The following is a 15,927-nucleotide window of genomic DNA, read 5'->3' as shown; positions in this document are numbered from 1 at the left end:
AAGGAAAGAATAGGTATCTGTATGGCGGTTGAACAGTTTGAAACTATTACTTGACTAGACTAGATTCTTTCAGAGATCCTAGGGACCAAACCACCAACCAAAGAGGACATATGGAGGGACCCATGGTTCTAGCTGCTATATAGCCGAGGTTGGCCTTATCTGGAATCAATGGGAGGGGAAGCCCTTAATCCTGTGTAGGGCAATGTCAAAACAGTAAAGTGGGAGTGGGTGAGTCGGTGGGAGGGGAGAGCACCCTCATAGGAGCAGGGAGAGGGGATAGGGGGTTGCAGAGTGGAAATCGAGAAAGGAGATAACATTTGGAATATCAATAAATAAAATATACAATAAAAAGTCTATTCTCTTCTTTAAAAGAAGACAAAATCCTAGAAGTGTACTTACTTATTTTATTGATATTGTTACTGACTTTGTTATTTTTAGGAACTGATGTAATTTTACCAATAAAAATTATTAAAAAATGAAAAAAAAAGAAAGGACAATATGAATTCCCTCACATTTTAAATTATCCATTCTGTCTGTTGCTTTCCACAATAGTGTATTGTATAATTTTGTTCCTGATTATTTCTTAACCAAGGTTGAAAGTTTCTCTATGAAATTTTCATATACTTTAAGGCATTGGGCTGATACATTCTCTCCCAGAGACAGAAACACTTGCTTCTAGCACATCACTAAGAGACCCAGCAGTATCTCCCTACCCTCTCTACCATAATCCTTGAGACAATTTGAAGAAAAGGCCCACCCTCATCTTCAGGAAATACTGTGTTTCAAGGTTGTACTACAAACACTGGCTGTGGGTATGAGGTGGGGGCTCCTCCTTCTGGTTGGGACATTAAAAAAAAAAATCTAATATTTCTCACTGCCCTATGAGAATGGCAAAGCCGTGCTATACTCTTCCTGGTCTCAAGGATTCTTTCTAAAGTTGGTTACTATCTGGTGAAAAGAACAATTCACCCTAAAATTTAAATTCACCTCTTCTTTTTTACCCCTCAATGAACCTTGTAATTTCTTACTGCCTTTGTACCTCTCTGATGTATTCTGTTTGCTGCTTTACTGAATTTTTTCAAAATGCTTTCCTCAGATTTTTCTAAATGTTCTCGTTTTAAACATTGTGATGTATAATGATTCAATTATCACTAGAACAAATGCCCTGAGGTGGAACTTCTAACAAACGGAGAAAGGAAATGATATAAACTGTTCTGTAACGTAACCTAAAGCAGCTAAGTGCTTCCGTATCTCATTGAAACCAAATAATTCTAGTGTGAGAGAGATATTTAATCTTCTCCAGTATCATGAAAAAAACTAATCAGGCTGTAAGAGCAGACTTCAATGGTAAGAAGTAAATTTATATCATATCTCAAAATAGTAATAGTTTAAATCCCCAATTTTGAATTCCAATATCTATTTTTCCTCTGGTTTCACTACTATTAATGAGTATTTCTTTTTTTTTTTTTCCGGAGCTGGGGACCGAACCCGGGGCCTTGAAGCTTGTTAGGCAAGCGCTCTACCACTGAGCTAAATCCCCAACCCCTTAATGAGTATTTCTAAAACAATATTCAAGTGATGTAATAATATTGGATAATATTAGACCTTACTGTCATCTTGGCACTAGAGAGGAGGCTTCTATAGTTCTTTCTCTATGTATGTGCTCATAAGCTACCTCATCATACACTGAAGGAATGAGTGAGAGTTAGGAACTTAAAGAACAATATTCCTCCTACAAACCCCCTCATGCTTTGCTTTCTCTAGTTCAGCTACTCGCTATTAACTTTGGTCAAGAAATGACAAATGGGAAAGTCGAGAAGTAAAATAATCATGGCTTACCAGACACGGTGCCACAAGCCTGTACTTTTTTTTCTACCACCACCATCATCATTTGTGTGTGTATGTTACATATACATGTATGTGCATTCATACATGTGAATCCATGTAGTTCATATGCATGCCCTGCTTTTTACATGACTGCTGGAGACATGAATCAGGGTGCATATGATTATATGCCAACCACTTACCCCATTAAACAATCCCTCCAGAACCAAGATATTGTGGTAGAGGATCCACTCAGAGTAAAGCCAGCTTGGGCTCAACATGGAGTGGATATTAGAAGTTATATTTTAAATGAAGCTGGATTCTGAAATATAATTATTATAATTATAATTATTATATGAATATTCTGATATATTATTATACACAATAATAATTACTATTACCTACCTGTGCAGTGTGCACAAGGTAGCTGTCTTGGTCATGCTCACAATGGCAGCCATGCTTGGGATCAGTGTCATTCACAATTTAATGACCTCAGTGCACACAAGTAACAATATTATCAATTCAGGTAATTGTGGCCAGTAATTGCTCTCACTGAGTGTGAGTGTAGAAATCTTAAATTTTATTATAGATTAAAAAAATCCTATGCAGAAGTGACCAAGATATGAGGTAACAACTAGTCATCTTTCTGTGATATTTTGAAGAACAATAAACACTATTTGTGTCACACTTCAAACTACGAAAAGTATGTCCCTAATGGCAGGCAAGTTGTCAGTCACTAACATATCTGCATTTCATTCCTGAGACAGCATATCATCTCAAATTACAGATGAGAGAGTAGGTAATGTAGTAGTGTATTCTGAGACTACACTGGTACAGATTTTACAATATAATAATGTGTTTGTGTCCATAGAATGTTAATAATATTTTACTGTTCATAACTTAGTTACTATTTTAAGTATATATATATATATGTAGATATATATATGGATATATATATATGTAGATATATAGATATAGATATATAGGAAAACCTAAGATACAGACACCGGTGCTGTCATGATTAGTGACATCTGCTTAACTTTTGTCTGCAAAACTTAGAAAGAACTGCTCTGAAGATTATTTTGGGTGAAGAAAACATTGAAGAAAGCTGAAGAAGTGAATTATGTCTAAACTCAAGTGAAAACGTTTTATAAATGACATTCCCGAGTGATAATTGATGCTTCATTCACCATTTTTAAGTTGATTATGGTCTCCATCTGGGATCAGAGCTAAGGCCGTCCCACAGCCCTCCAGACCCAAAGCCTGCCCAAGAGAACTGGATTCCCAGGAGCGCTCTCAATTCTAAAAGCACAGGTGAGAGCTCACTTTTGCTCCGCTGACTAACCAAAGAGGGAACTAACAGGAGTGCACAGGGCACAGGAACCATGGAGCAGCCTGGGACAGGATCCTGCCAGTATCCGTCTGCTTCCAGAGCAAAGGCTTCCCCAGAGCCCTCTGAACACAAATCCTGCCAGAAGAGAGCTGGCCTCCCAGGAGTGTTCTCACTCTGAAGATCATGGGCCACATGCCCACAGAAGGGACAAATTCCAGTCAGAGGTAGCAAGACCAACTAATATCAGAGATAAGTAGAGGGTAAGAGGCAAGAGAAAGTACCTAAGCAACAGAAACCAAGACCACTCGGCATCATCAGGACCTCCACGTCAAACCAGATGCACTCAAACTAATAGAGAGTAAGTAAGAGCCTTGAACACATAAGCACAAGGGAACACCAATGGCTTATGCTCTAAGATCAAGGATGGACAAATGGGACCTCATAAAACTACAAAGCTTCTGTAAAGCAAGGACACTGTCAATAGGGCAAAAGGGCAACCAACAGATTGGGAATAGAATCTTACCAATCCTACATCTGATAGAGAGCTAATATCTAACACTTCCAAAGAACTCAAGAAGTTAGACTCCAGAGAACCAAATAACCCTATTAAAATGAGTTACAGAGCTAATCAAAGAGTTGTAAATTGAGGAATACTGAATGGTGAGAAGCACCTAAAGAAATGTTCTTCATCATTAGTCATCAGGGAAATGCAAATCAAAACAACCCTGAGATTCTACCTCACCAGTCAGAATGGCTAAGATCAAAAACTCAGGTGACAGCAGATGTTGGTGATGATGGAGAGAAATAGGAACTTTTTCCATTGTTGTTGGGATTGCAAGCTGGTACAACCACTGTGGAAATCAGTCTGACGGTTCCTCAGAAAATTGGGTATAGTACTACCTGAGGACACAGTTATACCACTCCTGAGCACATACCCAAAAGATGCTCCCACATATAAGAAGGAAACATGTTCCACTATGTTCATAGTAGACTTACTTATAAAATCTAGAAGTTGGAAAGAACCCAGATGTCCTTCAACAGAGGAATGGATACAGAAAACATAGTACATTTACACAATGCATTACTACTCAGTTATTAAAACAATGACTTCATAAAATTCCTTGGCAAATAGATGGAACTAGAAAATATCATCCTGAGGATATAACTCAGTCACAAAAGAACACACATGGTTTTTGCACTCACTGATAATTGGATATTAGCCCAAAACCTTGGAATACCCATGAAAAAAATTCACAGACCATATGAAGCTCAAGAAGAAGGAAGACCAAAATGTGGATGCCTCAGTTCTTCTTAAAAGGAAGAACAAAATACTCATGGGAGGTAATATAGGGACAGAGAGAGAAAGAGAATGAAGAAAAGGCTGTCCAGAGACTCACACCTGGGAATGATCCCATATGTAGCCCCCAAACCCACTCACTATTGCTGATGCCAAGAAGTAATTGCTGACAGGAGCCTGAAATGGAGTCTCCTGAGAGGCTCTGCTGTGGCCTTACTGATACAGATGAGGATGCTTGCAGCTAACCATCAGACTGAGGACAGGGACCCCAATGGAGGAGTTAGAGAAAGGACTGAAGAAGCTGCAGGGGTTGGCAACCCCATAGGAAGAATGATAATATCAACCAACCAGAGTTCCCAGGGACTAAACCATCAACCAATGAGTACACATGGAGGAACCCATGAATCCAGTTGCATGTGTAGCAGAAGCTGGTGTTCTGTGGCATCAATAGTAGGAGAAGCCCTTTGTCCTGTGAAGGCTCATTTCCCCATTGTAGGGCAATGCCATGGTGTTGAGGTTGGGGGTGGGTGGGTGGGTGGGTGAGGGAGCATCCTCAGGGAAGGAGGGGAAGTGGAGAGGGGGAAAGAGGGATAACATTTGAAATGTAAATACATGAAATATACAATAAAAAGAAGGAAAAAAGTTGATCATGGTCACCAGTCATGATATTTAAAAACAAACAAGATTTATATTCTGTTGAAAAATATTTTAATTGACATATAGTAACAGCACATTTTTGTAGATACAATGTTTCATTAAGAAATTTTAAGTTAACGTACAAAGTTATATGCTTTATTATGGCAGTTTTGATATTGCATTATATGACTTTGAACAACCCACTCTGCTTTTTTCTAATTTATTCCTCTTCCACACTACCTTCCCTTGTCTCTTGCTAATATTCTTCCTTCTCCCATGTGCCCCACCCACTCAGCTTCTGCACCACACCTGAACATTTACATTGTCTGCCTCTTGTTTTCTCTTCCTTTGTTCTTCCTTTTGGTGGAAGATTTTTCCACTTTCGCGAAAATACCTGTGTTTATATCTGAATACCAGTCACAAGACACTGTGCATGGTCCAAGATCCTGTGCCACACCCCTTGATGGACATGGGAGGACTCCACACTGGTGCATATCTCGAGAGGTGAGAAACATTTTGGGAATATGGAGGACTTGTCATAGGAGAACAATTAGAAGGTTGGCCCTCCCTCTACCATGTCATCATGGGTAGATGTGCCTGCAAGGGCTGCTTCCAGATTAGTTTAAAGATGAAGTTCTAACTCTTGTCCGTCCATTTTTAAGAGGCAATAGAGTCAAGTGGGCAATCAGGCTGCACCTTGACCCAGTGTGTAGAAGGAGTAAGGACACAGACAAGGAGCAAGAGACATCTGCAAGCTGAGGGTAGACGCCCTCAGAAGAAATCAGCTCTTCCAAGGCTTGACCTTGAGCTCTGCAGCTATCAGCCTTGGGACATTGCATTGCTATGTAACAACGAATTCTGTGTGTGTAAGTTTATGGTATTTTGTTCTGACAACTATAGAAACCTAATGCCTCACTGCAGACAGTATAGGAAGGAAGATCATTACCTTAGAGATTTTCTGCCCAAGAATTAGATCTAAAATTCAATGCCCTGTGGCTGGAGCGATGGCTCAGTGGTTAAGAACACTGACTGCCCTTCCAGAAGTCCTGAGTTCAATTCTCACCACAGAACCATCTCTAATGGGATCTGATGCTCTCTTCTGGTGTGTCTGAAAAAAGTGACAATGTACTCACATACATATACTTAACGGATCTTTTTAAAAAATTGAATGTACTGGATATTGGTAGTGAATGCTAAAATACAACGAATACATAAAAAGCCATGCATTGGTTTGTCTTGTAGTACAATAAACATCTCAATGACACTTTAATGGTTTAACTATGGCATGACTTTCCTCCTGCGTAATTTTTTTTTAAAAAATGCTGTACTTTTGTAGTTTCAGATGGGCAATTCCTTACAATTAATTCTGTCACCATTTCATAGTTTTCTTTATTTTCTGAATTTTGTATTAATGCTTATTCTGAAAACAAACTTGTAGTTGATGAATGACCCCTTAAAATTTTCCCACTTAAAATGAGCTTTATGGCTTTCCTAAACCAAGGGTAAAAGAAAGCATAAATCAAAGGGTTCATGGCTGAGTTATAATAAGCGATCCAGCCACAAATTTCATAGATATAGGCAGGAGTGATGAATCCCATGAAAGCATCAATCAAGGTGTCAATTGTGTATGGGAGCCATGAGACCATAAATGCCACCACAGTGACCCCCAAGGTTTTGGCAGCCTTCCTCTCTCTCTTGGCCACCCTGGCTTTGTGACTCTCTAAGGACGATTCTCTTTTGCTTCCACTTATAGAAGTTTCAATTTTTACAGCTTGCTGTTTGGCTACTAAAAAATTTTGCTATACAGTGTGATCATAACAAGGGTAGGTATGAAGAATAAGAGAAAACTTATCAAAACCCAGTCTTGATTGACCACGACTTGGCAGCCCCCTACGCAGTTGAGAGCACTTACTAAGTTTTCAATCCCCGTAGCACTGATGCCTGTGTAGATCACTGCACTGCTGTACACAAGGGGCAGAATCCAGGAGATGCTGATGCAAATTCCAGACACAGACATTGTGAACTTGGTGGGATAGACCAGAGGGTCCGTGACAGCGATGTACCTGTCCACAGAGATGAAACAGAGGTGGAGAGCAGAAGAGTAACAAAAAGCCACATCACAGCAGCTGTGAAGGCTACAAAATGTGTCTCCAAAGTACCAGCAGCTCTCGATGGACCTGACCATGCTGAACGGCATCACAGAGATGCCCACCAAGAAGTCAGCGCTGGCCAGGGAGGCGATGAGGAAATTGGCAGGAGAGTGCAGCTGCTTGAAATGGAGGACTGAAATCACCACCAGGAGGTTCCCACACACTGCCAGCACAGCCCCAAAGCCAAAGACCATGTACAGGAGGACCCGGGGCCCTGGTGAATAGGGAGTTTTAATGCAGGAAGCATTTATGTTCTCATAGCAGAGCTGCAGGGCGACTTGGGAAAAGTTGCTTGTCATGATTCTGCCTTTTGATGCTTGAGGGATTTCTGTCCTGCTAGAAGACAACAGCAATTATGAGACACAAAAATTAAAGAAATGCACACTATACTGAAGAATTAATTTTAAATATTGCCTAAGATTATTAGTTTTTCCATTTTAATCATAAAAAATGAAGAAATATAAAAACTCAGAAAATAAATTTTCCCATCTATAATCACATAATTATTCCTATAAGTATGCTAAATTTTACTGTTAATGCCAGGCAAATTCAATTCTGATTTTCAACTGTACAATTACCTGAGTAATGGAGAATAGATTCCTTTCTTGCAAAAGATGATGGCTTATAATATAATGGCATATTCCAAAGGCCACTTTAATAGTATTTCAAGTCCTATGTTGTTTGGAACAGACAGCCAATCCCCTCCATCCACTGTAAACTCCACATGAGGAATCCCTACAGTGCAAGGTGTGAATCTTCAAAACACACTCACTGTTGGGAATTACAATTAGCAAGTTCTACAATTTATGTTTCTCTGAACATTGCTAATTTGGGCAATTATTGCTGATAGCCACAACCAAGAATTTTTTGACTGCTCTGAAAAGTTCAGTATTTGGCAATTATATTAACCATTTAATACTCTTAGCCTGAGACATAGCTATTTCTTTTTGATGGATGAAGTCATTATTATCAGTACAGATGTTTTAAAGAAACTATTTTCTTTTTAGAGTAGTAAGATTGAAAACTTTTAAAGAAAGATGTGATGTGCTAAACAAAGATACAAAAGATGTTGTGTAATTCATTTAGAGCAACACAGGAATTGTGAGAGATGAAATCAATGGGTGATTCCATGGCTCAGTCATGGAAGTCTTACAGGTCGTGCTCTCTCACACCTCCTATATCACATTCACCTCAATGTGACTGCCTGATCAAGGACATTTCCAAAGCACATGGCAAGGTTTAATACTCAAATGGAAGCAATAAAATACTAACAAAAGTAGGAAACATCATCCAGGCAACGTACAGATCCCTTGGCTCCTTTCTATTGAGGATACAAGGGAAAGGATGAGTGAGTTGGACCTCAACTCTCAACACTTTAGTGAGGTCAGTGTTTCCTGTAAGTCAATAGACAGTTCCTGTAAAGATTTTTACCTTCATTAAAGATGTTTCAATAAAGTCCCCTGCCAATTATTTGTGGGTCGAGACAGTTCTGAGAAGATGAGCCCAACGGATTTTCAACTGTTTAAACATGTTTAGAGCAAAAATTGGGGAAGGACTTGCCCAAGGACATTTGTAAATCCTGCAAGACATTCTCCTTAACACTGAGGCAGACAGCAAAGGTCAAGCCCTTCTCAGGAATCTGCTCAGGGCAAGGCACTACCTTTGCTTAGTCCAGCAGTCCGGTCCCCCACAGGGAAGGACTTCATCTTTTACCTGCACACATCAAAGAGAAGCACAGAGGCTGACCAACCTCCTCATGGACCCAAGGTGACATACCTCACACTTAGGAGTGTCATTCTGACCAGCTTTCTCTAGAGGTGAGAGCAGGGGAATGCCTTGTGGTTAGATGGGACCTTGGTAAGAAGTCAGGACAGTGGTGACCTGTGGTGCTTGAGGTATCCCTTGTAGAGACCTTGTGCTGACGATTTGCACTGGGATGAACAGGGGAGAGTTGGCAGTTCTGAAGCAAAGCCATGCTGTTTGGAGTGATGGACTAATCCCCTATTTTGTAAGACAGCTCTTAGTATACTTCTGAACTGAAATGGTGATAGAACCTTTGGACTTTGACATGAAATGATCCCATGGTCTCTGACACTGTCCATTGTGACCTAACTCATCCTGGATCCTTCAGTGGAAGTGAGCCATCTGGGGTCAGGCACAAGGGAGCTGGTGGACCCATAGGACCCTCATGAGTCCAGAGCTCATGCTACTGCCCTCTCCTGCCCAGTGACCTCTGCCTTACACCTCAGATAACTGGATTAAAACTCCAGGTCGGTTTGTCATGAGCTGCTTCATTGTGTCATTGGTTACAGTTACACATAGACATTTATGTCAACAATAGGACTTTTCCCCACCTAGTTAAATCTTCCCTCCCTAGAGCTTCACTCAGTATTTTATTTACTGTATAAACTAACTCTCTGAACGCTTTCACATTTTCTTCTTCTGTTTCAGTTACGGTGCTCTCAGAAGGGAACCCCTCCGGAAGTAGTGGGGTATTTGAAATTATTTTGTATGAATGAACTATTACATATGAATGAATTTAACTCACTTAACAAATCGTTGTTGTCTGGAAGCTCGTGTTAGTTACGAAGGTGAAGAGTCACAGCATAAACACACTTGTAGTAGTCTGCAGTACAGGGGCTCTAAGAGAGAGGACAAAGACTAGAACAGGGGCATCAGGTCAGGGGCTCTCCAGTGGGATTCGCTGTCTTTTTGAATTTACTACACCATGAGTTTCTTCAGGGACTCGGACATTTATGGATTTTTTTCTTAACATGGTGTAGAATGCTAAGCTTACTACTGTTTCATGAAATGATGTAACATCAGCCTCTGTGATAGTGTACTGTAGAACTTTTAAGCTATTCAAGAAATGAAGAAAAAAACAGACTTTATCCATCAAAACCTTCCTTTTCTACTTGCACCTTGAGCCTAACTAGTTAAGTGTCTCTAGTTTAATTTAGCCTACATCTGGTGTATCACAAACACAAGACGGCTTCATTGTGTTTTCACTCTCTATTTACTCTCCCTTTGTCCATTCACCATCTTTTATTAAGCCACTAGATGGACTCCATTGCATAGCAGTTAGTGTATATATTTAAAGTTCAGTCAAAATATAATTTAAAGTAAGACTCCAAAATCATGTGCAATTTAGCACACTTGAAATAAAAACTCCAAAATCATGTGCAGTTTAGCATACTATCTTTCCTGCCCATGCTGGGTTCCTGCCCAGTTCCAGGTCAGAGATTAATATCATAATTTTTCAAACTCTCCACTCTTTCTTTTTCCCAAAATAATGCTTTTATTGATTATTCAAGGAATTTCACAGCATATGCCCCTACCTCATTTTCTTCCCCTTCCATTCCTGTCACCTTGCCATTTGTAACTTCTTTCCTACTAAAAAATATGTTCAATTTGTATTGCCTATATACTCAACAGAGTGCCTGACCCTTAAATTGAGCTAAAACCTGTGTCACTGTCCACAATAGATGGCTTTGATTGGATGATCACATGTCACTATGCACAATAGATGGCTTCCAGCAGGGGTGCTGTTGGCAAAGCACTCATCGTATAAACCCACTCAATGTCCAGAACTGAAAAGATGAAGCAAAGAGAGGATTGGCACTAGGATAATAACATTCCTTTTGCCTAGTAGTCATTTAGGGTTATGTAAGAAGGACTCAGTGTGATCTTCAAATAAATGCAAGCTGTCATGTAGCACACACCTGTCCCTTGGGAGAATCCTGTCCCCAACCCAGAGACATGTGGGCAGGCTGTTCGCCAGTGAACCATTCCCAATTCCTGTTGGAAGTCTTCGTGACAGACAGCTTTGTGGGATTTTTTTTTCTTATTGTTTCTCCATCTTTACTAAATTGGGTGTTTCTTATTTACATTTCAATTGTTAATCCCTTTCCCATTTGTTGTTTCCCTCTGCCTCAGAAGGAAGATTCTCTGATGATGACTGAGTAAAGGACTGATCTGAGTCTAGTCGAATGTCATTCGGAGTCATGTTACTGCTGGTTCCTTTAGGAGAACAGTTGGATTTGAGTTCTCTCTCATTCCCCAGGCTATCTGATCCAGAGTCTTTGGTCACTCAAGCAGTGTGAGGTATAGATTCCAGCTCATGGAGTGGGTCTTCATTCAGATGTTGGTTGGTTATTTCTTCAAGCTCGGTACCACATTTGCAATTAGCCTGTTTTTTAGGCAAGACAGCATTGTAGATTAGAGGGTTCATAGCTCTGTTGGTGTTTATTTTTCTCCTTTGGTACTACAAAGCCCTTTCCCGTCTGTAGGGGTGAAGGCTATAGTTAGGGCACCAGCTCTACCTTTCCATGATCAGTAAACTGTGTAGGGGTTGTTTTTAGCAATGAGGCCTTGCTACTAGCTTGTAGAAAGCAACTGTATATCCCTGACAATGCTTGGGTTGTTTGAGACTTCCCCTGGGATCTCTTTTGTGAACAACACAATTAGATGTAAACCATTCCCAGTATTGGGAGCTTCATTTGATGGGAAAAATGTCTAGTTGGAACTTTGTCTCCCTATTATCTATTTTTTTTAATTTAGATCACTTCCATATATGCAGATATTTAAAGATGTTTCTACAGTGTCAGGTTTCCATACTACTACTCAAGTGGCCCTTAATGTTAGCAGTCTCTCCCCATCATCCCTCTCTCATCACCCTCTTGCCTCCCATTCCCTGCTTGGTCCTCCTAGTCCAGAAGCCCCTCCCTCATCCATCTATAATTATCTACTCTACATTCTTTTTATAGGGAGATCTACCTCCCCCAAGTCTGATTGCCTATTTGTCTCTTCTTTTGTCTATGTAGATGATTTGTTATTGGTTGAATCACTGTTTTTTTTTTTTTCAGTCCTATTTCCTTTGTGTTCTCACATATTCTAGACACTAAGCAATCATCAGATAAGTAGCTGGCGCAAATTCCATCCTGTACTGTGTGCAGCTTTTTTTTTTACTTACTTGTTTTGCTGTGCGGTCTTTCTTTTTGTTTAACTTTTAAAAATTTATTTATTTTATGTATGAGTGCTCTATCTGCATGTACAGCTGCATGTTAAAAGAGGGTATCAAAATTCACTGTAGATGGTTGTGAGCCACCACGTGGTTATTGGGAATTGAATTTAAACCTCTGGAAGAGCAGCTGGTGCTCTTAACCGCTGAGCCATCTCTCAAGCCCAGCTGCTCATTCTCTTTAATTTGATAGAATTTGATTTCCTACTTCCCTTCCCCTCCTTCTCCTCTCTTCCCTCTTCTTTTCTCCCTTCTCCTTCCTTCCCTTTTTTCCCACACTTTTCTCCTTCTTCTCTCCTTCCTCCAGTCCTTCCATTTCCCTTCCAACCTCTCTTCCTCTTATTTCCTAAAAAGCATTTGCATTTATCCCACCACTTTTGACTCCTGCCTCCTAGACCTCCACACTGTGCACTTTGGGTGAGTCATAGTCCCCCCAGGTGAACTTTAATACATGCACACATCAAAGCTCTTTTTATACATGTATACATGAGAACCCCTTTCATATATATACATGTGAAAGCCCTTTCGTACATGTACATGTGTATATGTGAATGTGAGTACACTGTATCTGTCTTCAGATACACCAAAGGAGGGCATTGAATCTACTAGATGGTTGTGAGCCACCATGAGGTTGCTAGGAATTGAACTCAGCACCTTCAAAAGAACAGTCAGTGCTCTTGACCACAGAGCCATCTCTCCAGTGTCTACATGTGTATATATGAGATACCACCCGATATGGAAGAAGTTAGGTATCAAGCTTAGGTAGTAAAAGATTTAGAAAGCTGATTAGGAAGCACCAGCATAATTTGTGGCTGTAGAGGATTTATGGTGTATTTGCTTGAAGTATAATTTTTACTAGTTTAGAAAATTATTTTTTCAGTTCCATTCTGACAAAGTATTATGATCATTGCTAAGTGTAGTGGGTTGGTCCAATGCTGCTAAGTACTAATGCTAAGTACTAGTTCCTCAAGATGGGGCTGCTCCTGAAGAACAGATCCTCACAGACTCTAGTAATGCCCTGTGAACCTTTTAACAATAAAAGGCTAGATAGAACCTGTGATCGGACATTGCCGGGAGGAAGGTGGGACTCGAGGTTCCAGGGAGGTTGCAGGTGGGATAGAGAGAAGAAGAGGAAGAGGAAGATGATGGAGTAGGAGGAAGCTGCCATAGACCAGAACTGTGTGGTTGAGAGAAACAGCAATTAGAAGGGGCATCATAGCTCGGGAATGAGTTAGTCTAGCCCTACATCTGCCCAATATAGGATTGTGGTTTGTAACTAAAATATCTGGAATGTGCTTCTTTTATATAGGCTTATAAAGATTGAAAATTCCTACTGCATCTGTCACTCAGGCAGCTGGACTTGTGAACCTTGGGGTGGGGAGCCACTGGAAATTAAGAAAGAAAGAGAGACAGGAGTAACACATTCGAAGCTTGGATTGCGTGGACCATATGTGCATTGATGGAGGTGTCAAGTATCCTGGAGCCTCAATGTGCTGAATGTCCACTGTAAGAACAGGTAGGTGTGTTAGCTCGTCTCCTCAGGTTGGTCTCTGTAGACAGCAGTCCCTGACTGCAGTCGTTTGGGATGGGGAAGCTGCACTTGCAATAGGTATAATGGACACTTTCCTCACACACTGGCAACATCCACTGTCACCAAGAGAAGAATTTTTACTTCAGGGGGACAAAGACATTGGCCTCCATGGCTTGACTGTGATCATGTCAACAGAGACCAATCCCTTGAGTGTCATCTGCTCTCCACAGATGTTGATAATGAAACTTACACAGCATCTAAATTGAGTTCGGGAATAGGTTCACAGATTAATGTGAAAATGGACAAGGTATGAAAACATATCTGACAACTATGGTTTGAATACTTAAAGGATGTTTTCTCTCCCTTTGGCACATTTAAAACTGTCTTACATCTACAAACCTGACTGAACATGGGGAGTTAAGATGGTAAGAACCTTTGCCTTTACGTTCTAGTATCTTTGATACAGGAAGGTACACTGCGTGGTACAAAAAGAGAAATATAAACACCAACCCAGCTAAAAATTTTTGATGTACAATGGTGTCCTGCCTGCAAGATATGCTAATGCGTCTGGGCAAGGTTGTGTGTGTAACCAACCAATATCTGACTTGACTAAAGCCTCCTGAGATAGACTCCATTCTTAAAGTTGCACAGATGATGACTATGCTGACTCTACATAGACAAAGACCTAGGGTAAAACCAAATGCTATTGTCGCTAAACCCGCAGCTGTCTCCAGATGATAACCACTTGCAAATGAGAATTTAGTTCTCTCCCAGGAAGTTTCCCTGGGGAAACAAACTCCTCTTAAGGGTAGGCTGCATGCCCAGTCATAGATGGCAGTAGATGGCCAAGGAAGACAAACTCCAAGTTATCTTTGGAGGTTCGTTGTTTTGTAACATCATGTAAGGCCTTCTCCCCACCCCGCTTTTGGGGGCTTTGTGCCACCTTTATAGCTTCCAGTTTTGTGTTTTTATGGGATTCCTCAGTGTGAGAACTGTGGGTCACAGCATCTATGTGCTTCTTGTGCCTTCTCTTGATCTCTATTATTGATTTTCTTTATTGTAATTTGATTTTTGTTTGTTTTATTTCATCCCTTTTATTTTAGTATTATCCTTCATACATCAGCTTATTTTCTTATGAGAGACAGAAAAAGGATGGTGAGGATGGGAGGGGAGGAGGGGAGATGGAATAGAGGGAGGGAAAACTGTAATCAGAAAATATTGTATGAAAACACTCTATTTTCAGTAAAAATAAAGAACAGTTTATAATTATTTTCTGACCTTTTAAATTCGATTATTATTATTTCATCACATACTCTTAGGTTAGTTATATTAAAATTATCAGTGAGATTAACTTTAGTGATTATGAAAAGGCAATATGAATTCCCTCACATTTTAAATTATCCATTCTGTCTGTTGCTTTCCACAATAGTTTATTGTATAATTATGTTCCTGATTATTTCTTACCAAGGTTGAAAGTTTCTCTATGAAATTTTCATATACTTTAAGGCATTGGGCTGATACATTCTCTCCCAGAGACAGAAACGCTTGCTTCTAGCACATCACTAAGAGACCCAGCAGTATCTCCCTACCCTCTCTACCATAAGCCTTGAGACAATTTGAAGGAAAGGCCCACCCTCATCTTCAGGAAATACTGTGTTTCAAGGTTGTACTAGAAACTCTGGCTGTGGGTATGAGGTGGGGCCTCCTCCTTCTGGTTGGGACATTAAAAAAAATCTAATATTTCTCACTGCCCTATGAGAATGGCAAACCCATGCTGTACTCTTCCTGGTCTCAACTATTCCTTCTAAAGTTGGCTACTATCTGTCGAAAAGAACAATTCACCCTAAAATTTAAATTCACCTCTTCTTTTTTTTCCCTCAGTGAACCTTGTAATTTCTTACTGCCTTTGTACCTCTCTGATGCATTCTGTTTGCTGCTTTACTGAATTTGTTCAAAATGCTTTCCTCAGATTTTTCTAAATGTTCTCGTTTTAAACATTGTTGTGTATAATGATTCAATCATCACTAGAACAAAATGCCCAGAGGTGGAACTTCTAACAAACGGAGAAAGGAAATTATATAAACTGTTCTGTAAAGTAACATGAAGCAGCTAAGTATTTCCATATCTCATTGAAAC

General features: G+C 40.1%; 1 protein-coding gene across 1 annotated transcript; it reads right to left on the bottom strand.

The window, feature by feature from the left end:
• Positions 1-6,505: 6,505 nt before the first annotated feature.
• On the bottom strand, positions 6,506-9,135 carry LOC116894222 (trace amine-associated receptor 8b-like). Its single transcript, XM_032895933.1, is given in 3 exon segments — positions 6,506-6,885; positions 6,888-7,576; positions 8,991-9,135. Coding segments are annotated over 3 exon segments (1,077 nt in total). The 5' UTR covers positions 8,999-9,135.
• Between the last annotated feature and the right edge of the window lie 6,792 nt (positions 9,136-15,927).

The sequence above is a fragment of the Rattus rattus genome, chromosome 2, assembly GCF_011064425.1.
Source record: "Rattus rattus isolate New Zealand chromosome 2, Rrattus_CSIRO_v1, whole genome shotgun sequence".
NCBI lineage: Eukaryota > Metazoa > Chordata > Mammalia > Rodentia > Muridae > Rattus > Rattus rattus.
The sequence above is the reverse complement of the archived record's forward strand: the minus strand, read 5'-3'. Positions and strand labels throughout refer to the sequence as shown.